The 22,744-nt window shown below is 45.9% G+C and overlaps 1 protein-coding gene across 1 annotated transcript in view; it reads left to right on the plus strand.

The window, feature by feature from the left end:
- LEMD3 (LEM domain containing 3) overlaps positions 1-22,744 on the plus strand; it is a 68,165-nt gene that overhangs the window by 1,303 nt on the left and 44,118 nt on the right. Inside the window, exons 2-3 of the mRNA XM_056574262.1 lie at positions 15,600-15,628; positions 17,427-17,490. Coding sequence (XP_056430237.1) covers positions 15,600-15,628; positions 17,427-17,490 — 93 coding nt within the window. The remainder of the gene's footprint in view (positions 1-15,599; positions 15,629-17,426; positions 17,491-22,744) is intronic.

Below are 22,744 nucleotides of genomic sequence, written 5' to 3' on the forward strand. Positions count from 1 at the left end.
GAGAGCCACAGGTTAGGGAACATATATACCAGGACTCTTCTCTATATGGCAGTGTTTCCCAACTAGTCTATCTGGACATGCTGGGAATTGTAGATTTGCAACAGCTGGAGGCACTCTGGTTCGGAAGCACTGGTATATTGTGATGACATGGTTACCATAAGTATCCAACGTTCATGGTTGCGCATATGGCTTACTTGGTACTTGATCTGTTGTGTGGCCAGCGTTTGGTGCTAAGTAAGAATGTATCCACCATGCGGGAGATTTATCAAAACCTGTCCAGAGGAAAAGTTGCCATTAGCAACCAATCAGATCCCTTCTTTAATTTTTGTAAAGGCCTTTGCTATGTGAAAGAGGAGATCTGATTGGTTGCTATGGGCAACTAGGAAACTTACCTCTGGACAGGTTTTGATAAATCTCCCCCCATGTGCCTACTTTCATAAAGGGTACTCCAAGATAGCACTTTTATTTATTTTTTTGCCTAAAATGTCAGCATTTATTAAAAAAAATAAAGGACTTTCCTCCTTCCGCATACCTATAGTATCCTGATCCCGTCCTCCCAGGGCGGTCTTCTTCCTGCTCCTTGTGATCAATACACCACACTGCTGATTGCAGACAGCCTATTGCAGATTCTATCCAGGAGTACCCTTTTAAAGTAATTAATTTGTATGTTAGTCTGATAAAACAAGCGAATGTGAACAAACAGAATTTCAATAAAATGTAAAAAAAAATGTTTCCAATAGTACGAAAGTATGACGTGTTTTGAACCCTCATATAGGTTACTCATGAGTAAAAACCTATGTTTGGCAGTTCAAAACACACCAGCTTTTTGCACTCTTGGACATTTTTATTTTGTTTATTATTTTCACATTGGGTAAGTGCTGGATATATTTCTGTTTAGCATGAGTTGAACCCAAGATTAGCATAAGAGTTAAATACAAAGCAGCAGGTGGTTATTTGCCTCAGTCTTTTATTTGACTATGGCCAGCCATTGTAGTCTATAGATCTTATATGCAGGTATTTTACAGCTTTCTTTGAGGCTTATATGTAGCATAATTTGGTTACTATATGGAATGGTGTTCACATGCGATACAAGGTGACAATCCATCTGGTCACACTTGTGTCATGGATGAAATCTGTTTAGCTGGGGATTGACAATTTACTTATGATTCCTGATTTTTCTTATAATAATCGCGCAGAAGCCTACCCTGTTACACTTTCCAGGACAGCATCTTAGGACATTGTCCAGATCAGGTGGTTGTATGAGGCCATGTTCACACAATGAAATTAAGTGTACTGTGGTGGAAAAATTCCAAGCTGTCTACTAGTTGCAAGAACGTCTTCCCATGTTTTCTGGGCCAATATTCCGATGTGTGTACATAGCCTTAAAGGCGTAGTCTACTGCAGACTATTCCCACTCTGTTTGCCCGGGCTGAAAAAAATAGAAAACAAACTTTCACTCCCCTTCCTGCGTTCCCCCCGGAGCACCGCTACAGCTGATCGGTCCTCCGGTCTTTTTTCTTCCATGAGCACGGATCGTCACACGGCGCTCAGCCTATCACCATTCACAGCGTTGTCCCGTCTCGGCTGGTGATGGGATGAGCGCCATGTGACGATGCATACACACAGAAGAAGAATGAAGACTGATCAGCTGCAATGGCGCTCCGGGGAAACGTAAAAAGAGTGAAAGTTTTTCAAATTTTATTTTTATTTTCAGCCCGGGCACAACCGAGTGGGAATAGTCTGCAATAGACTACTTCTTTTAAGGTCAGGCTCCAAAGGGATGCTGTAGTTAAGAATATCGTAGATGAATCAAACTTTGTACAAAGGACCAGTGGAACAGTTGCCCATAGCAACCAGCCAGATTGCCTCTTTAATTTTTAAAAAGGCCTCTGAAAAACGGAATCTGGTTGCTATGGGCAACTGCTTCACTTTGCATGAGGTTTGTTAAATCTCTCATTGGGTTTGTGCTGTGTATAGCATTTTTCAATTTCACTGACCAGTTTTAATCAAGTGAACTAGGGCAGTTTTTGAGTAGTCTTCAGATGTTTATTATTTAGTAGGTAAGGAAAGTACAGGGTATAAAGTACCGTATTTATCGCGGTATACCACGCACCGGCCTATAACACGCACCCTAATTTTACCAAGGATATTTGGGTAAAAAAAGTTTTTTACCCAAATATCCATGAAAAAATGAGGGTGCGTGTGTGCGCGTGTATACCCCGATATACCCCCAGGAAAGGCAGGGGGAGAGAGGCCGTCGCTGCCCGCTTCTCTCCCCCTGCCTTTCCTGGGGTCTAGAGCGCTGCTGTCGGCCCTTTTCACCCCCTGGTTATCGGCGCCGCTGCCCGTTCTGTCCCCCTGACTATCGGTGCCGGCGCCGATAGCCAGGGGGAGAGAAGGGTCAGCGGCACCCATTGCCGACGCCGCTGCCCCGTTGCCTCCCCCCATCCCCGGTGGCATAATTATCTGAGTCCGGTCCGCGCTGCTCCGGGCCTCCGTCGTGCGTCCCCAGCGTCGTTGCTATGCACTGCGCGGCGCTCTGACGTCATGCGCCGCGCCGTTCAGCGCATAGCAATGATGCCGGGGACGCACGACGGAGGCCTGGAGCAGCGCGGACCGGACTCAGGTAATTATGCCACCGGGGATGGGGGGAGGCAACGGGGCAGCGGCGCCGGCAATGGGTGCCGCTGCCCCTTCTCTCCCCCTGGCTGTCGGCGCCGCTTCTCTCCCCCTGGCTATCGGTGCCGGCACCGATAGTCAGGGGGACAGAACGGGCAGCGGCGCCGATAACCAGGGGGTGAAAAGGGCCGACAGCAGTGCTCTAGACCCCAGGAAAGGCAGGGGGAGAGAAGCGGGCAGCGACGGCCTCTCTCCCCCTGCCTTTCCTGGGGGTGTATCGGCGTATAACACGCACACAGACTTTAGGCAAAAAATTTTAGCCTAAAAAGTGCGTGTTATACGCCGATAAATACGGTATGTTAGGCCTAAATTAGAGATGCATCAGATGTTCCATCCATTGCAGAAGTCTGTTCACTGACGAAAAACTGATCTGGACGTTCATTGATGTGGTCCGTCTGGTTTCTGTTTGTCGGTTTTCAGGATTTGAGCAGACAAAAAAATGCTGCTTTTTTTTTTTCTCTCTCCGGTCTTGCTGTTTAACGGTAGGGCCACTTATAGTCCATCCGCAGCATATTTCACACTGCGGGGAATGTGTTGCAGATTTTGCTATAAGCAGACACATAGGACTGCGGTGGTGTAGACCTATGTGCAGTAAGGTTTGGAGGCAGGCCCAGTGTGCCAACGTGACTGATGTGCGGGCCCACCTACCCTACTGCAGTCCTATGTGTGCATTAAGGTTTGGAGGTGGGCCCGCAAGTCAGTTATGTTGGTATGCTGGGCCTTCCTCCAAACCTTACTGCACACAGGATTGCGGCAGGGTATCCCTGTTTCTTTTTATAGCAGAGTTTGCAGAGTATTTCCCACAGTGTGAAATACTCTGCAGATGCACTACATGTTCCCCTACCCTTAAAGGGGTACTCCGGTGCTTAGACATCTTAGATGCCTGATCGCGGGAGTCTGATTACCGACGACCACAGGGCCGACTGCGTGTGACGTCACGCTCCGCCCCTGATTACAAACGGGGTGTCACGCCCCCCTCCCATAGACTTGCTTTGAGGGGCGGAGCGTGAGGTCACACGGGGGCGTCCCAGTGATCGATATTTATCAGACCCAGAGCGAACACACGGGGTGCCGCGTGCAAGATCACGTGCGTCCCCAGTGGTGGGACTCCCGCAATCAGGCATCTTATCCCCTATCCTTTGGATAGGGGATAAGATGTCTAAGCACCGGAGAACCCCTTTAACCCCTTAACGACACAGGACATATATTCGTCCTGCGCCGGCTCCCACGATATAACGCGGGGCCACGCGGTGACCCCACGTCATATCGGGTCAGTCCCAGCAGCTGACGACAGCTGGGACCCACAGCTAATACCGGACATCACCTATCGGGGGGGGGGGGGGGGGGTGTTCTGAACGCTGGAACCCCTGCGATCTCCTACACGGGGCCACGGCTCTGCTGTGCAGGAGGCGTGCCGACTGCAGCGTGACGTCGTGGCCGACACGCCTCCTCCATGTATCTTTATGGGAGAGGCAGGGAGGCAGCGATCGTGCCTCTATGCCTCTCCCATAGAACTGTATGTGGAGGGGGCGTACCGTCGACCTCAGAGAGGTTGACGCTACATGCATTAGCCATTCACATAGAACAACAATGCGGGGCCCCGTTTGGGAGATCGTGGGGGGTCCCAGTGGTCAGATCCCCCCCCCTTAATCAGACACTTATCCTGGGTGGTGTGACAAAAAATGCATATCACAATATTTTTGTAAGTTATGGCAGTTTCACCGTATTTAACGGTATTCTCCCCCACACACACACACGGGAACTAATCATATGTGACCCGCGGGCTCAGCTCTGCTTTTCACCCTCCCCCCCCCCCATGAATTATCAGCCGCAGAGCATTGCGCTGTCCCCCACATCGGGGAACTAATGTGACCTGCGGGCGCTGCTTCCCCTATCCTCCTGTTAGCCACCGGAACGTTAAAGGGGTACTCCGGTGAAAACCTTTCTTCTTTTAAATCAACTGGTGGCAGAAAGTTAAACATATTTGTAAATTACTTCTATTAAAAAATCTTAATCCTCCCAGTACTTATTAGCTGCTGAATGCTACAGAGGAAATTCTTTTCTTTTTGGAACACGGATGACATCACGAGCACAGTGCTCTCTGCTGACATCTCTGTCCATTTCAGCAACCATGCATAGCAGATGCATGCTAAGGGCAGCATGGTGGCTCAGTGGTTAGCACTGCTGCCTTGCAGTGCTGGGGACTTGGGTTCAAATCCCACTAAGGACAACAATAAATAAAGCATTATTATTATTATTATAATAACGTCAGCAGAGAGAACTGTGCTCGTGATGTCATCAGAGAGCATTCCAAAAAGAAAGGAATTTCCTCTGTAGTATTCAGCAGCTAATAAGTACAGGAAGGATTAAGATTTTTTAATAGAAGTAATTTACAAATATGTTTAACTTTCTGCCACCAGTTGATTTAAAAGAAAAAAGGTTTTCACCGGAGTACCCCTTTAAATGAAGGAGTTGGAAATGATTAATAAAGGACATATGTACTAGGGATCGACCGATATTCTTTTTTTTTTTAGGGCCGATACCGATAAGCTGTGGACTTTCCGGACGATAGCCGATAACTTATACCGATATTCTTGTATAAGTTATCGGCTATTTCACCACTCTTTCCCCCCCCCCCAGCCCTACAGAAGCCGCTTCAGATCAATTATTTAAAGCGTGTGCTTTAAATCAATGGACGGCAGCGGCTTTTTCGGGGGCAGAGACCGCCGCTGCCCCATCCCCGGTTTTATAATTACCGGTTCCTGGGGCCCGCGCTACCACCGCTGCCCGCTTCTCTCCCCCTGCCCGTCCTGAGTTTAACCATTGCCGCTGCCCCATCCCCGGATTTACAATTACCGGGGTCCTCTCTTCTGCTGGTTCCGGTCCTGAGCTGTCAGCGTGCGCACTGACGGTGACGTCGCGTTGAGGACGTCACTCGTAATTGCACAGCGTAACGCAGGGCAGTGCAGGACACCGGAGGAGCCACAAGTAGCGCGGACCCCGGGAACAGGTCATTATAAAACCGGGGATGGGGGAGGCAATGGGGGGGGGGGGCATTATCGGCAAGGTAATTGCAGATACCGATAATGCCCAAAATCGTGATTATCAGTCAAACAGATAATCGGTCGATCCCTAATCTGTACTCATTAATTTTACATATTCCTGTGCCCGGGCTGCAAAAATGAACAAAATAAACTTTGACTCCCCTTCCTACGTTCCAACGTTGCTCCGGTATCTGCCTAACAGTTCTCCGCTGCAATCTTCATGCTGCTGCTTCTTGGGGATGGGAACGTCACAGAGCCCTCAGCGTATCGCCGGCCTGCCCCTTATGTAACATCGCGGCGGCCGGTGATACGCTGATGGCACTGTGACGTTGCCATCTCCAGGAAGCAACATGAAGATTGCAGCGGAGAACAGTGAGGCAGATACCGGAGCAACGGGGGAATGTAGGAAGGTGAGTTAAAGTTTGTTTTTGCATCCCGGGCACAGGAATATGTAAAATTAATCAGTACAGATGTCCTTTATTCATTTCCAGCGCTGCGGCACGCAACTCATTCATTTAAAGTGCCGATGGCTCACAGGAGGACGGGGGGGGGGGGGGGAGCAGCGACCGCACATATGATTAGTTCCCCGATGTGGGGACGGTGCTTCGGCTGATCATTCATTCGAAGGGGGGGGGGGGGGGGGCAAGGGCCCGGCCGGTATTGCGGTATAGCAAAAATTCATAATGTACAGAATAAAAAAAACGGTATTTGGTATGAACCGGTATACCGCCCAGCACTATATAGGGAGATAAGTTGTCTTTTGCTGCAGATGTCCGTTAACCCTTCAGACGCGGGGATCAAAGCTGATCGCCGCATCTAAAGTTTAAAAAAGAAAGCATTCCCGGCAGCTCAGTCGGGTTAATCCAGACCACGTGAACAGCTGTACGGACACGGGGAGGGGTCCCTACCTGCCTCCTCATTGTCAGATCGCCGAATGACTGCTCTGTGCCTGAGATCCAGTCAGGAGCAGTAAAGCGCCGAAAACACTGATCAATGCTATAGCATTGATCAGTGCTGGCAATCAGGGTAATGCATGTTATAGTCCCCTATGGGGGCTATAACATTGCAAAAAGAAAGTTTAATAAAGATGATTTAACCCCTTCCCTAATAAGTTTGAATCACCCCCCTTTTCCCAATAAACCCCCACCCCCCAAAAAAAAAGTGTAAATAAAAATAAATATAAATGTGGTATCATTGCGTGCTTAAATGTCAAAACTATAAAAATATATTGTTAATGGCATACACGTAAAAAAAAAGTTCCAAAGTAGCGTATGTTTAGTCACTTTTTATACCATAGGAAAATTAATAAAAAGCGATCAGAAAGTCCAAAACAAAAATGGTACTGATAAAAAACTTCAGATCACTCATACTGCCTCGTATATGGAAAAATAAGAAAGTTATAGGGGTCAGAAGAGGACATTTTTAAATGTATTAATAATCGTGCATGTAGTTATGATTTAAGACAAAATCAAACCTATATAAGTAGGTTATTTTATTTGTATGGACCTACAGAATAAAGGTGTCATTTTTACTGAAAAATACTCAGCGCAGAAACAGAAGCCCCCCAAAAGTTAGAAAATGGCTTTTATATATTTTTTTGTAATTTTATTTTTTTCGCACAGTGTTTTTTAATTTTTAATTATTTTTGCCGTAGATTTTTTTTTTTTTTTTATAATTGGTGGCACAAAAAAAAGCCATCATGAGTCTGTAGGTACAACATTTAAAGCATTATGGGGGGGGAGATGTATCAAAACTTATGCGGCGGTAAAGTTGCCCATAGCAACCAACCAGCTCGCTTCTTTCATTTTTAACAAGGCCTCTGCAAAATGAAAGAAGCGATCTGATTGGTTGCTATGGGTAACTTTTCCTCTGCACAGGTTTTGATAAATCTCCCCAATGATTTTTAGAAGGTGATGAGGATCCACTGCTAAGGTAGCCGGAGGGCTTACCTCTCCTCCTATGGCTGCTGCGGCTGGACCAGGCTTTAATCGAGTTTTATGGAACTACATTGATCTGTATGAGGAATCTAATGATTCTTCCTAAAAGTCCCCTAAGTCCTCCTAAGTTTAACCCCTTAAGTACACAGTCCATTTTGACCTTAAGGACACAGCCCCAATTTTATTTTTGCGTTTTCGTTTTTTCCACATTGCCTTCTAAAATTCGTAACTCTTTTATTTTTCCATTCCTATACCCATATGAAAGCTTGTTTTTTGCGTGACCAGATGTACTTTGTAATGACAACACTAATTTTACCCTAAAATGTACCGAAAAATCATAATTTAGCAAATTTGGGGGGGGGATTCGTTTTCGCGCTGTATACTTTGCGGTAAAAATTACATGTTTTCTTTCTTCTCTGGGTATATACAATTAAAATGCTACCCATGGTTACATACTTTTCTATTGTTGCACTGCTGTTGAAAAAGAAAACTCACTTTTTTTATTTTTTTTTATTTATTTTTTATTTTTTTTAACAATCAGTATATCTAAAATTGCCCTATTTTGACCAACTCTAACTTTCTTATTTTTCTGTATTCAGGGATGTTTGAGGGCTCATTTTTTGCGCCATGACCTGTTGTTTGTTTTGGTACCCAGTTTGCGTATATGTGACTTTGATCGCTTTTTATAAAAAATAAATAAAATAAAATTTTGCAGTTTGATGTGACAAAGTTTACGCCGTTTACGCCGTTTGTCATATGGGATCATTAACATATTTATAGTTAGGACATTTACGCACGCGGTGATACCAAATATGTTTTTTTTTTTATTGCTTTTTTGTATTAATATGGAGAAAAGGGGCATAGCACTGATCAGTATTATCGGCGATCTTCTGCTCTGGTCTGCTAAAATTCAGATCAGTGCAGAAGACCCCGGGAGACGAACGGAGGCAGATGAGGGGACCTCCATCCGCCAACTTGGCTGATCTGATCCCCGCGGCAGTGTCTCTTGCGATCAGATAAGCCATTATAAGTGCTGCAGATGCCGTGATCTGTATTGATCACTGCATCTGAGGGGTTAATGGCAGACATTGGCGCGACCGCTGATGTCCGCCATTACCGGCGGGTCCGCGGCTGCTGACAGCCGCCAGAACCTGCCAGGAATGAAGTGAACGCATCTCCTGCGCTCGTGTCACAGCCGCGCTGTAAATGTACGGTGCTGTGCGCTAAGTGACACTATGAAGCGCTGTACATTTACGGCACATGTCCTTAACCCCTTAAGGACTGAGCATTTTTCAGTTTTTGCACTTTCGTTTTTTCCTCCTTACCTTTAAAAAATCATAACCCTTTTAAATTTTGCACCAAAAATCCATATGATGGCTTATTTTTTGCGCCACCAATTCTACTTTGTAATGACATCAGTCATTTTACCCAAAAATCTACGACGAAATGGAAAAAAAATTGTGCGACAAAATTGAAGAGAAAATGCAATTTTGTAATTTTTGGGGGCTTCCGTTTCTATGCAGTACATATATCAGTAAAAATTACACCTTCTCTTTATTCTGTAGGTCCATACGATTAAAATGATACCCTACTTATATAGGTTTGATTTTGTCGTACTTCTGGAAAAAATCATAACTACATCCAGAAAAACTTACCATATTTATCGGCGTATAACACGCACCCCCATTTTAACAGGGAAATTTACGTAAAAAAATGCAATTTAAAATAAATGACTTGGACTAAATGCCACATCCCCCCCCAAACTTCGTTTTCTTCTGCACCTCAGTTTGGTCCCGTTCCCTCCAGTGCCACATCATTCCTTCCCTTTTATCAGTCCCTGTGCCACATTTACCCCTCTCATCGCCACCCCCCATGTCTCATCATTTCCCCCTGTCATAGACCACCACTAGCCATACAGACATTAAGCATTTAGTGCCTCCCCCACCATCATCTCCCCACCCTGTCTCATCAACCCCCCCCCCCCATTCCCTCCTCATCATTTACCGTGGCATCATCCCCCCCAGTGGTCTTCAACCTGCGGACCTCCAGATGTTGCAAAACTACAACTCCCAGCATGCCCGGACAGCCAACTGCTGTCCGGGCATGCTGGGAGTTGTAGTTTTGCAACATCTGAAGGTCCACAGGTTGAAGACCACTCTTCCCCTTTCCTTACCTGTCTGCACTTCGGCAGGTCAGGCGGGGGGGGGGGGGGGGGTCTTGCGGGCTGCGGTCAGTGAAGCTGATGAGTGACTTGCCGGCTTCTCTGCGCGCCATCACGGATCTCACTTTTCGGCAGCGACTACAGGAAATGAAAAGTGAGATCCGTGATGGCGCGCAGAGAAGCCGGCAGAGGAAGTCACTCATCAGCTTCACTGACCGCAGCCCGCAAGACCCCCCCCCAGCATGACCTGACCTGCCCAAGCGCAGACAGGTAAGGAAACTAAACAAATCTATAAAAAGCAGGAAAGGGGGAATGATGAGGGAGGGGGGAGGTAGGGAAATGAAGGGAGGGGGGAGGTAGGGAAAAGGGGGAATCAAAAGTGAAACTCGCTTGTTTTCTCCCGCACTATCCACAGGAACTGGTGTGGTGGATTGTGCGTGAGGCGCTGATTCAAAGGTAGGGCAGATCCGGACAAGGTAGGGCTCAGCGTCTCCCGCACTATCCACCAGTACCTGTGGATAGTGCGGGAGAAAACAAGTGACAGAGCGGGGAGGAGACGCCGCTGTTCACTGATTTAAAGTGGCCGCGGCCGTTCTGTTAATATTTAACAAGCAGCCGCTGCTGCGGCCGCTTTAAATCTGTGACCAGAAGACTTATCAGCATATAACACGCAGGCAGACTTTTTGCCTTAAATTTAAGTTTTAAAAGTGTGTGTTATACGCCGATAAATACAGTATATGTTTACAATTGTCATCTTCTGACCCCTATAACTTTTATTATTTTTCCACGTACGGGCTGGTATAAGGGCTAATTTTTTGCGCCGGGATCTGAAGTTTTTAGCGGTATAATTTTTGTATTGATCTGACTTTTTGATTTCTTATTAATTTTTTCATGATATAAAAAGTGACCAAAAATACGCTATTTTGGACATTGGAATTTTTTTTTCCATGTATGCCATTGGCCGTGCGGTTTAATTAACTATATATTTTTATAATTGGGACATTTCCGAACGAGGCGATACCACAGATGTTTGTTTTTCTTGACACTTATTTTTTTTTTTAAAGGGGGGTGATTCAAATATATATATATATTTTTTTTTTATTAGGGAAGGGGGTTAAATGATCTTTACATTTTTTTAATATTTTTTTTTCACTTTTTTTTTTTTTTGCAGTGTTATAGCTCCCATAGGGGGCTATAACACTGCACACACTGATCTTTTACATTGATCAATGGATTCTCATAGGATACCATTGATCGATGATTCTGCCGCTTGACTGCTCATGCCTGGATCTGACACTGAGCAGTTATTTGGCGATCGGACACCAGGAGGCAGGGTAAGGGACCCTCCTGCTGTCCTACAGCTGTTCAGGATGCCGCAATTTTGCCGCGGCGATCCCGAACAGCCCCCTGAGTTAAACGGCAGCGTTTTACTTTCACTTTAGACGCAGCGTTCAAAATGAAAGGGAGAATAGTTATTAGCCACGGGCCGGGCCCGACCCGCTATGGCATGGGGCCATGCTGTGACCCCGCGTTGTAGAACAGGAGCAGACTCAGGGCGTACAGGTACGCCCTCAATCCTTAAGGAGTTAAAGGGTTAAAAAAATAGATTTTTTTGAAAATTAGTAAAGCATATATAAACTATATAAATTGGGTATGGTTTTAATCTTGCTGACGTACAGTATCAATATTACATGTTAGTTTGACCAGACAGTGAATGGCGTGTAAAAAAAAAAAAATTTGCAAAATTTACTTACTTTGTAATTTTTTTTACATTTTTTTTCCAATTTCACCTTATTTTTTTTTATTTTTTTTTTGACATATATTATGTAAAAATTAATGAAAACATTACAAAGTACAATTGGTCCCGCAAAAAAGTACTTATATGGGTGTGTAGATGGAATAAAATAAGATGATGTAGATGAAAAAAATAAGATTAAAGTTCGATGAGGAAAAAATGAGTGCAACAACAAAAATACGCCTGATCCTTATGGGGTTGAATACATTTTTAATACTCAATATTTTCCCATAAAACTATTTATTATTACTGTGCCAAGCTCTCTGCTCTATAACATGGTTCCCTTTTAATGGATTCTGTAAGAGTACCACAAGTGGATCCCCAATGCACATGTGAACTTAGCCTTAAGTGCACATTGATAACTCAAAACAGGTGATCCGCTGCGATTTTTCATTACCATTCACAATAGGTCCTCAGTCAATCTGCACATCTGCCACTATCACAGATTTTCCTTTGACCTTTTGAAGTGAATGGTAGAGAAAATCGCAGCAGATCTTCTGCATAGGAAAACCTGCTGCGAGTTAACATGTGAATGTACTCTAAAGGTAGGATCAAACACAATAGCCCTCATTTACTAATGTCAAATTTGGTCGCACAACCTGACAAAATATATCAGTCAAGGGACTGTTTTTTTTTTTTATTTTTTTTTAAAGGAGATATGTCATACAAATGTATCCCCTATTCGCACGGTTCTCATTGCCTCTCCCAGGGAAATATATGGAAGGGGCGTGGCATTCCCCACTTTGGGCTGGGGGCGTGATGCGCTCCTCCAGGGGAGAGCCAGGGCTTTGTACAGGAGATAGGAGATCAAGGGGAGGGGGTAATTGGGGCACTTGTACCCACCCGCAATCTAATGTTTTCTTGTATGAGACTTCTATAAAACAATATGGTTCAAAATGTGAGAGCCTCTTAAAGTCTAGTTCCTATGTAGGCTATCAATATCAGATTGGTAATGCTCTGAATCCTATCACACTGCCATTTAGCTATTTACAGTATACCTGTAGCCAGGGCTGTGGAGTCGGACGAAATTTTGGGTACTTGGAGTCGGCAAACAATGCACCTACTCCTACTAAATTTAGATTGGAATAAAATAAAAAAAAAGCAAGTTTAAATGTCCCAATTCACAAAAAGTTATAATTAATGACTTCTCTACTTTAAGAATAAAGACCAATGCATGCAGTGCCTCATGTAACCGCAAAACGAACACGTTAAGTGACTGTGAAGAAGCATGCTTTTCATGTGCTTTACTATTTGGCACACAACGCACAATTAGGAGCGCCAATACTTTCCATAGTGTTGTGTTCTGCTGTTACAGGGAACCCATGGGTAACCTAGCCTCTCACTGATAAGGGATTAAGGAAATATGTTTTTGTAGGACTAGAGACACTTGTATAAGTGAAGGGAATGCAGGGTCAATAGTTCAAGACTGAAGCTGGAAACCATTGGAAAAACTTAAAATTAAATTAATAATTTTTTTTTATTTTTATAAAACTTTGTTTTCATTGTGTTTGTCTTTCGCTTAAAGGGGTACTCCATTACCTTGCTGTTGGAGCTCCGCTTTCCAGCGTCCGGAAGTTATTGTTCCGAACGATGTGTGTGCGGGCTTCCGTGTTCAGGGCCGCCCCTCGTGACGTCACGCCCCTTTCCCATAGACTTTCGTTGAGGGGGGGTGTGACGTCACGAGGGGCGGCCCTGAACACGGAAGCCCGCACACACATTGTTCGGAACAATAACTTCCGGACACTGGAAAGCGGAGCTCCAACAGCAAGGTAACGGAGTACCTCTTTAAACTGTTCAATACAGTAGACTGTTGGCTTCCCAGCCAGTAGTCCTGTGGTAATGACATGTATGTTGCCTTTCTTTCCTTCAAGGAATGTATAAAATACATTCACATATTAATACAGAGGAGTCGGAAGTACAAAAAACTGCGGAGTTGGAACGTTTATCTACTGTCTCCACAGCCCTGCCTGTAGCTTTAAAAAACTTTTGACATGTCAAATGTTTTGATTACTGTGTCGCAGCCAGACAATTCCTTAGACTTAGGTTGGGTTCACACTTCACACCACGTTTTTGCAATACAGTTCCCATATCAGGTTTTTGATTAAAAAAAAAAAAAAAAAACTGATTCCTCAAAACGTCTACAAATTTTAATCCGTATACGGTTTGAAAAATGATGTCCAGTTGCATTAGTTTTTTTTTTTTTTAAGGAAAAAACTTATACGTTTTTAACTTTTCATTCCATTATGAATACATTTTCACTTGTTTGATTGAAATTCCAAGAAAAAAAACTAAAGTATAAAGCCATATGGTGAAAACCGGATGTTCCCATTGACTCCAATGTAAAAAAAATAAATAAATAACATACGTTTCAATTAGGGATCGACCGATATCGTTTTTTAGGGACGATGCCAATAATCTGTGGCCTTTAAGGCCGATAGCCGATACCGATATTCCGGTATAAGTTATCGGCTATTTCACCCCCCCCCCCATACCCCCCACCCTGGCCCGGAAGAAGCAGCTGCAGATCATTAATTTAACGCGGGCGCTTTAAATCAATGAACTGCAGCGGCTTTGGCTGAATCAGAGACCACCGCCGCCATCCGCTTCTCTCCCCCTGCCTGTCCGGGGGTCCTCCCAACCACCGCCACTGCCCCATTGCCTCCCCTATCCCCGGTTTTATAATTACATGTTCCCGGGGTCTGCGCTACTTCTGGCTCCCGTCCTGAGCTTTCACTGTGTGCACTGACGGGGACATCACGTTGAGGACATCACTGTGCTGCAAAGTAATGCAGGACGCAGCAGGAGCCAGAAGTAGCACAGGCCCCAGACCCCGGGAACAGGTAATTATAAAACCGGGGATAGGAGAGGGGGGGGGGGGCGGGACATTATCGGCAATGTAATTGCCGATACCGATAACGTCAAAAATCGTGAATATCGGCTGATAAGAACGGCCAAACCGATAATCGGTCGATCCCTAGTTTCAATACGGTCTTTCACCTGACCAAAAACCGCGGTTTTGGGTACGGTTCCGTATAGTTTTCAAATTGAAAACTTATACAGGAACTGTATTGCAAATAAAAAAGTGGTGTGAACCCAGCCTTACACTTTAAAAGGGTAGTCCAGTGGTGAAAAACTTATCCCCTATCCTGCGATCTCTCTGTACGGGGCCCCGACTCTCCGCCCAGATAGCGGGTGTCGACCCCCGCACGAGGCGGCCGCCGACACGCCCCCTCAATACATCTCTATGGCAGAGCCGGAGATTGCCGAAGGCAGTGCTTCGGCTCTGCCATAGAGTTGTATTGAGGGGGCATGTCGGCCGCCGCCTCGTACGGAGGTCGACACGCCCCCTTCCCGCGGGCAGTCGGGGCTCCGTACAGGAGATCGCAGGGGGCCCCAGCGGTCGGACCCCCCGCGATCTGCAACTTATCCCCTATCCTTAGGATAGGGGATAAGTTGCTGACCGCTGAGTCACCACTGGACTACTCCTTTTAAGTACACTGTTTGTCACTGTTTGTCTTGCTTAGCGCTTTCTTCTCCCAGCTACTTCTAGCTATCAATCAGTCTGAATACTTGGACCCCAACCAATCAAAACTTTTGACATGTAATATGTCAAGTTTTTAAAGCAACATTGCATATTCAACCCTTAGCTTTCTAACCTTTAGACGACACATGAGCTCAGCTTTCTTCTAAGGCAGGCCAGTGCAAGTAGATTTTTGCTCATCAGAACTTTATCATTGCCATATTTAATACTTTTAAATGGAAGACTTCTTTTTTTTCTGCAATTTTCACAAGCTTTGGTCCTGTCTAGCTGTTTGTCGGCAGAGACCCCAGTGCTGGTCGTCTGTATGATTTTCTGCATCCATCTGCAGGAGATAGTTGTAGACATGAAGTGTGTTCTCTTACTTTGTATACCATTCAGACGATATTTCGATATTTGTATTATTGCAAGGTCTATTTACACTGACCTTTCCTTTACCTTCTAGTAAAAAGTCCTGATGATCTGCCTGGTGATGTAAGTATTATTGATTTCATGCTTAGTTTGCTAATACCTCCTTAGATTTCTACATCTTCTGTGTATGAATCAACCCTTTTAACTCCTTAAGGGTTTTTTCCTCCTCATCTTTTAAAAATCATAACCCTTTCAATTTTCCACCTACAGACCTATATAAGGGCTTGTTTTGTCAACCAAACCAAAATTGAAAAAAGCAAACAAACAAATGCAATTTTGTAGCTTTTGAGGGCTTCAGTTTATACGCAGTGCAAATTTAGGCAAAATGACACATTATCTTTATTCTGTAGGTCCATACAGTTACAACAATAGCCAAATTATAAAGGTGTTATGTTTATTTTTGTGCGAAGATTAGTACATTTTAAAACTGTCCTTCTGTCCTCTATAACTTATATTTTTGCGTATACAGGGATGTGTGAGGGCTAATTTTTTGAGCTATGATCTGTAGATATTATTGGTACCATTTGTTTTGATGTGACTTTTTTTGATCGCTTTTTATCCTTATTTTTTAGGCCATTGACTGTGCGGTTTAATTAATGTTGTGTTATTTTTTTTCTTCTTTTTTTGGACATTAAAGCACTCTGATACCACATACATTTATTTTTGGATACATATGGATAATTTTTATTTATTTTTTAACGGGAAAACTTTTATCAGGGAGAGTGTTTTAAATCACATTTTATTTTTTAACACTATTTCTTTAGTCCCCTAGAGGACTGTTACGTGCAAACATTAGATTGCATACACTACACAATGCTATCCACTGATCAATGTTAATGGGACGCGCTCCATAGCTGATGGCGATGAAGCAGGTAAGGGACCTCCTTATCTCTAAGCTGATCGGAACGCCACGTTTTCACTGCTGCTGCAATAGTGTTTTATTTTTATTTTTTACATTTTTCAACTGATTGTGGCGTCTAAGGGGTTAATGCAGTGGAACCATCCCGCTATATATAGCACGCGCTCTGCGTGTCATAGAATGGGAGCAGATCACGGTGCAAAAAATTTGCCCTCATATGGAAAATAGGAAAGTTTTTTTTTTTATAGGGGATGAAAATAGGATAAATTAAAATTGTCCTATCTGAAGCCCGCTGGAAAGGGGGTGTGTTGACTACCGCACAAAGTGGCGGCTGATACGCCCCCCTCAATACAACTCTATGGCGTGTCAGCCGTCGCTTCGTGCGGTGGTCGACACACACTCTATCGGACTGGAGAGCCGGGGCCCCGTACGAGAGACGGACCCCCTGCTATCTGAAACTTATTCCCTATCCTTAGGATAGGGGATACATTTTTCAGGACTGGACTACTCCGTTTAAAGTTTGACTTTAAAAAAACACAGTACAATAAAAAAAAATGTAAACGTGTATCCTAATTGCACTGACCAACAGAATAAAGAAACCATGTCAGTTTAACTGTAAAGTGCACTACTTAAAAACTAAAAAATAAATAAAAATAAAAAAATTGCCCCATTAAATTTTTTTCTGACATTTTTTTTTTATTTCATTGTAAAGTGAAAGGTGTCTTTACAAAGTTTAATTGGGTCTGTGGATTGAAAATCAAGAGTTATGGCTGCCTCTCAATAGGAGAGCAGAGGAAAATGATCAAAATGGGCTATGACCTAAGGGGTTAAAGAGTGCTGTTTCTGTATTTTTATTTTTTATTTTTCAATAGCTCTTATTTTATTTTTATGCTTTTGCAGTACTTTTTGATCAGGTATATACCCCATTTTATTCTCCTGCCTAAATGTTTCCCCATATTTAATTTAACATAGACTTAATGGTGAATGTGTTTTTTGTTTTAGACGGCTGAGAGAAATCTGATGAACGCCCTGCGTAAACTGCATGATAAATTGGCGAAAAGAGCAGGTACAATTCTTTAAAAAATAAGTTTGACATGGGTAGCATTCTGGCTTTACATTCTATATAAGACTTATAAATATGGGCCTTAGTTTTTGTGTGGACAACTGAGGACAAAAACTGATTTGCCCATAGTAAGCCTTCAGAGCTTTCATATCTTAACAGGGTCTGGTAAAATGAAAGCTGAGCTGTGATTGATAATGTTCAAATCACACTGGTTGTTGTCCTCAGTTTTGATAAATCTGGGCATATTTCACTAATATGATAAAGGCTTACATTTTTCTGTCATTAATTTCTCATTTCTCGGTCGTCTCAATTGGGGGACACAGACCATGGGTATATCTTGCTGATACAAGGCATACAAAAAGAACTCAGCCCCTCCTGACAGCATATACCCTGCCCACTGACTCTGAGGTAATCAGTTTTAGCGTTAGTGTCATTAGGAGGCAGACACAGGTCAAGAATTCTCCAGACCTGGTCTTCTTTTTTTATTTTATAGCTAGGGCCTGTTTGTAGGTTCTGTTCTCCTTTTTACTTTCTTGTTTTTAGGTGGGGGTTCAGGAGCATGGTGCTACCTGTTCCTCCATATGCGGCTAAGGGGCATGGGACAGCGCCTGGGGTTGCACCTTAGGTCCGGTTCCCCCTATCTTCCCCTGCTTTTACCGCTGTCCCAGCCTGACATGACACAGGTGACCATAGCTGGCTGAAGACATCTTAGGTGAGTATGGCTGTATACTGTACAGGGTGAGTATATATCATCTGCTGCCTGCCTCTTCAGCTCTGGCTTCAGGACACCTACAGCCTGCTTCTCAGCTCCAGCTGAGGGACACAGGACCTGGGTGAGATTGCTCCATTTTATTTGCTGACTATTTCTTACAAGCACCTGTGTCCGATCCCACACCTGAACCTCCCCCAGACAGGCGACTGTGGCCCTAGTCACCTACTATTCTTTCTTGGGCTGCAAGACCAAAATACCCAGTGGTTTCACTGAATCAGCCTGCTCCACCACGCGCACCATCCCTCCTGTGCCTATTTCTCATGATGTTCCCTTGGAACACGCGGTGTCCGCCCCCTCCAGAGTGGGTTTCCTCCCTTGTCCAGTCGCTCTCCAACCTGGCTAGGGTCTCTAGGTCCGTGGTTTTGGCCCAGAAGTGGTCTTCCATGAAAAGCCACCAGGGAGTTGCGCTCATTCTCTCCTGACTCCCACTTTCAGCGTCCTAAAGTGCTTTTGTCAGGCTCTTCTCCAGAGCCGCGCAATCGGGATACATTCTTTCCATAGATTACGCTCTTCTTCCCCGGCTCACTGGCACAGTCCCCCCATCCAGGGGCTGCTCTCCCGTTGACCGTCCCAGGCTTCCAACTCCTCATTCCAGGTCCAATACGCCTCAGTCTAATGCAACAATGTCAAATTGGTGGCCCCCCCAGATGTTGCAAAACTTCAACTCCGAGCATTCCCAACAGCCATTAACTGCAGCATGCTGGGAGTTGAAGTTTTGCAACATCTGGAGGGCCACCAGTTTGAGACCACTGGTCTAAGGCTACCTCTACACACTCCCACTCTCCAGGGGAAGTAGCGGATAACTGGTCAGAATCCACCTCGGATCATGAGGACCTCTCTGCCGTGTCTGATATGGTGGACAGCTTGGTGTTAGCTAGGGGTGAGTGAATCGAATCTGACTAAACCGAATTTGTTACAAATTTCAGGAAAAATTTGATTAGTAAATGTGAATATCGACGCGATTCGATCGTGCGAATATCTTCATTAAACTCCATTTAGTGCGATCCAGGCCCATGTCCTCAAATGGCTGATCCACATGTGAGGACATGGAGCAAAGAATCCTGGGAAGGCGGGAACAAAGGTTGGTGGCATGACCCTGAATCACATGCAGAAAACCATTTTTACAACAGCAATGCACCTCCCAGTCAAATAGCGTTCTATTAAAGAGAGAGGAACAGAGAGCAGTGTGTTGCACAGAAAAGCTTTTACAGCAGTGATTCACCTCAATCCCAAATCCAGCCTAGAAGCACTGATATGGAAGGGAGTGAGATTGAGAGTGTGTGCAATTTTGGGTGTAGTACACAGCGACTGTGCTGCACCATTGGTGTGTACAACAATTGAAACGATAATAGTAGCCAGCCAGTCAGTTAGGGTGAGCAGAGCACTAAAAGCATATTGTCCTCTATTAAGTGTAACTTGTTTGTACATCTAAGTGGTGTACCATTTTGTTCCTGTTAAAGTCTTAAGGGCCTAGATACTATGAAAGGCCAGCCAAAAGTACACACCTGCTGGCGTTGTAGACAAATACTGTTTTAAGCGTTGTGAAGCGTATTGTACTCCCCTCAAATATGCAGTATGTCAGCCAGAGAAGTGCCAGGACGTGCACAGAGGAGTGGCAGAGGCCTAAGTTCATCAGGCAGAGGTTGCAGCAGATTAGGGGCAAGTGGCAGCAGGAGTCAGAGGGGGTTCCCCAGACACAAGCCATTGCCTCAGTCCTATGTTGTTCCCTCCCCCACAGAAGTATCTTATGCTGTGGGTTCAGCTCCACTATTCACTGAGGATGATCTACCAGCAGCTACTGCCCAACAAAGAAGTGGAAAAGACATCCGCCGCTTCCTCTGCTAGGCGGGCAAGTAGTGATTAGGGGAGTGGCGTGGGAGGTGGTGTTGAGAGCGTTCAGGCTACTGAAGCAGACACTGTTGAGGAACCTGAGGAGATCAGTGCTCCTGTTACTTCCTGTTAGCCCGGACGGGATAAAATGAGAAAAGCGCGCGTTGGACTACTAGATCGCCGCTGTCAAAGCGGACAGCGGCGTCTAAAGGGATCTGTGAATGCTCCCTGGTGGGCGATGTATCGGGATATATCACGATGTATAGTCACCTAGACGGTATCGCGATATATCGAATCGCCACACTGGTATCGCGAATCATATCACCAAATTCTTTGCGATTCACACCCCTACTGGTCAAGCTGTTCCTGAAGTGTCGTCGTCGTCCCCCCCCCCCCCCCCAAAAAAAAATAAAAAATTTGCACTCGTACACAGCAAAGCACACCATCCATGAGCTGCAGTGTCAGAACGGTGTTCCCTAACATAGTCTGATTTGCGATGTTTCCACACATTGGAATTCCACCCTCCATGTGTTGGACCGACTATACGCACAGAGAAAAGCCTTCACCAATCTCTTGATCCAAGCAGATAGGGGGACTCTCCTGTGTAACTTCAATGTCAAACAATGGCCGCTCGTACGTGACACCTCCTGTTTGCTCAGGCCCTTTGAGGAAGCCACATTAGTCAGTCACCAGGATTACGGGATGAACGTCATTCTGCTACTTCATTTACTACAACACGTGTTGGAAACAATGGCTGGTCAGGGCACTGGAGACATGGCGCCTACATCTCACTGCCACATGAGACCTGTGGAGGCTGAACATGAGGGGGAGGGGCACAGTGGAGCACAGTTTAGGTTTTGCAAGATGAGCGGTTTTTCTAGTCATCTGACAGAATAGCAGGTGCAGCTAGAGGGTTATGAGGAAGACGAGACAGAGGACCCAGACACATCGTGGCAGTAGAGATGGAGGCAGGGAGTCCCAAGTCACTTGCACAAATGGCACGGTGCATGCTCTCTTGCAAAGTGACCGCCGAATTGTCACCATTCGGCAGGGGATGACTTCTGGTTCTCCTTATTGGACCCTCGCTACTGGCACAAAATGGGGGGCCTATTTTGCACCCACTGAGGACAAACTGACCTACTACAGAGACCTCCTACGTAGTCTGTTGGCCGATGCCTATCTGCGCCAGGTCTGACTCTGGGTGGCTCACCTTCCACTGCCATGGCTGCTGGGGAGGGGTGGGATGGCAGGAGCAGTACCAACTCCAGCAGCAGCAGCCTGAGTCTACAGTCGCTGATGAGTAGCTTTCTTCACCCGCATAGTGAAGCAACTCATCAGCAGCAGGTAGACCTGGAACAGGACCTGAACCAGCAAGTAGTGGCATACCTTGACCTGACCATGCCATCACATCTTTGAAGATCCGCTGGACTTCTGGGCAGCCAAACTTGATTTGTGGCCGAAACTAGCAGTTTGCCCTGGAAAAGCTGTCCTTCCCATCCGGTAGTGTGCCATTAGAGCAGGTGTTTAGTGCAGCGGGGGCCATAGCAACGCCAAAGAGAACTTGTCTGTCCACGAAAAATGTGGAAAGACTGACCTTTGTGAAGATGAATCAGGCATGGATCAGCCAGGATTTCCACCCAATGCCTCATGCATCAGAGTAGCTTGACCATGCTCCCACATCAACACTTCACAAATATGGATAGTGCAAAACCTATTTAAGGTGCTGCTCCCCAGTTAGGCATTCCTCGGCATCAGACCACAAGTAAGTATTGAGGATAACTTAACTTTTCTTAGGATATTTATCGGCGTATAACACGCACTTTTTAGGCTAAAATTTTTAGCCTAAAGTCTATGTGCGTGTTATACGCCGATACAACCCCAGGAAAGGCAGGGGGAGAGAGGCCGTCGCTGCCCGCTTCTCTCCCCCTGCCTTTCCTGGGGGTCTAGAGCCCTGCTGCCGACCCTTCTCTCCCCCTGGCTATCGGCGCCGCTGCCCGTTCGGTCCCCCTGACTATCGGTACCGGCGCCCCATTGCCGGCGCCGATAGCCAGGGGGAGAGAAGCGGCACCGACAGCCAGGGGGAGAGAAGGGGAAGCGGCACCCATTGCCGGCGCTGCTGCCCCGTTGCCTCCCCCCATCCCCGGTGGCATAATTACCCGTTGCCGGGGTCGGGTCCGCGCTGCTGCAGGCCTCCGGCGTGCGTCCCCTGCGTCGTTGCCATGCGCTGCGCGGCACATGGCGTCAGTGCGCCGCGCCGTGCATAGCAACGACGCAGGGGACGCACGCCGGAGGCCTGCAGCAGCGCGGACCCGACCCAGGTAATCATGTCACTGGAGATGGGGGGGAGGCAACGGGGCAGCGGCCCCTTCTCTCCCCCTGGCTGTCGGCGCCGCTTCTCTCCCCCTGGCTGTCGGCGCCGGCAATGGTGCGCCGGCACCGATAGTCAGGGGGACAGAACGGGCAGCGGCGCCGATAGCCAGGGGGAGAGAAGGGCCGGTAGCAGGCCTCTAGACCCCAGGAAAGGCAGGGGGAGAGAAGCGGGCAGCGACGGCCTCTCTCCCCCTGCCTTTCCTGGGGGTGTATCGGGGTATACACGCGCACACACGCACCCTCATTTTACCATGGATATTTGGGTTAAAAACTTTTTTTACCCAA

This window comes from Hyla sarda, chromosome 4 (genome assembly GCF_029499605.1).
Source record: "Hyla sarda isolate aHylSar1 chromosome 4, aHylSar1.hap1, whole genome shotgun sequence".
In the NCBI taxonomy this organism is placed as follows: domain Eukaryota; kingdom Metazoa; phylum Chordata; class Amphibia; order Anura; family Hylidae; genus Hyla; species Hyla sarda.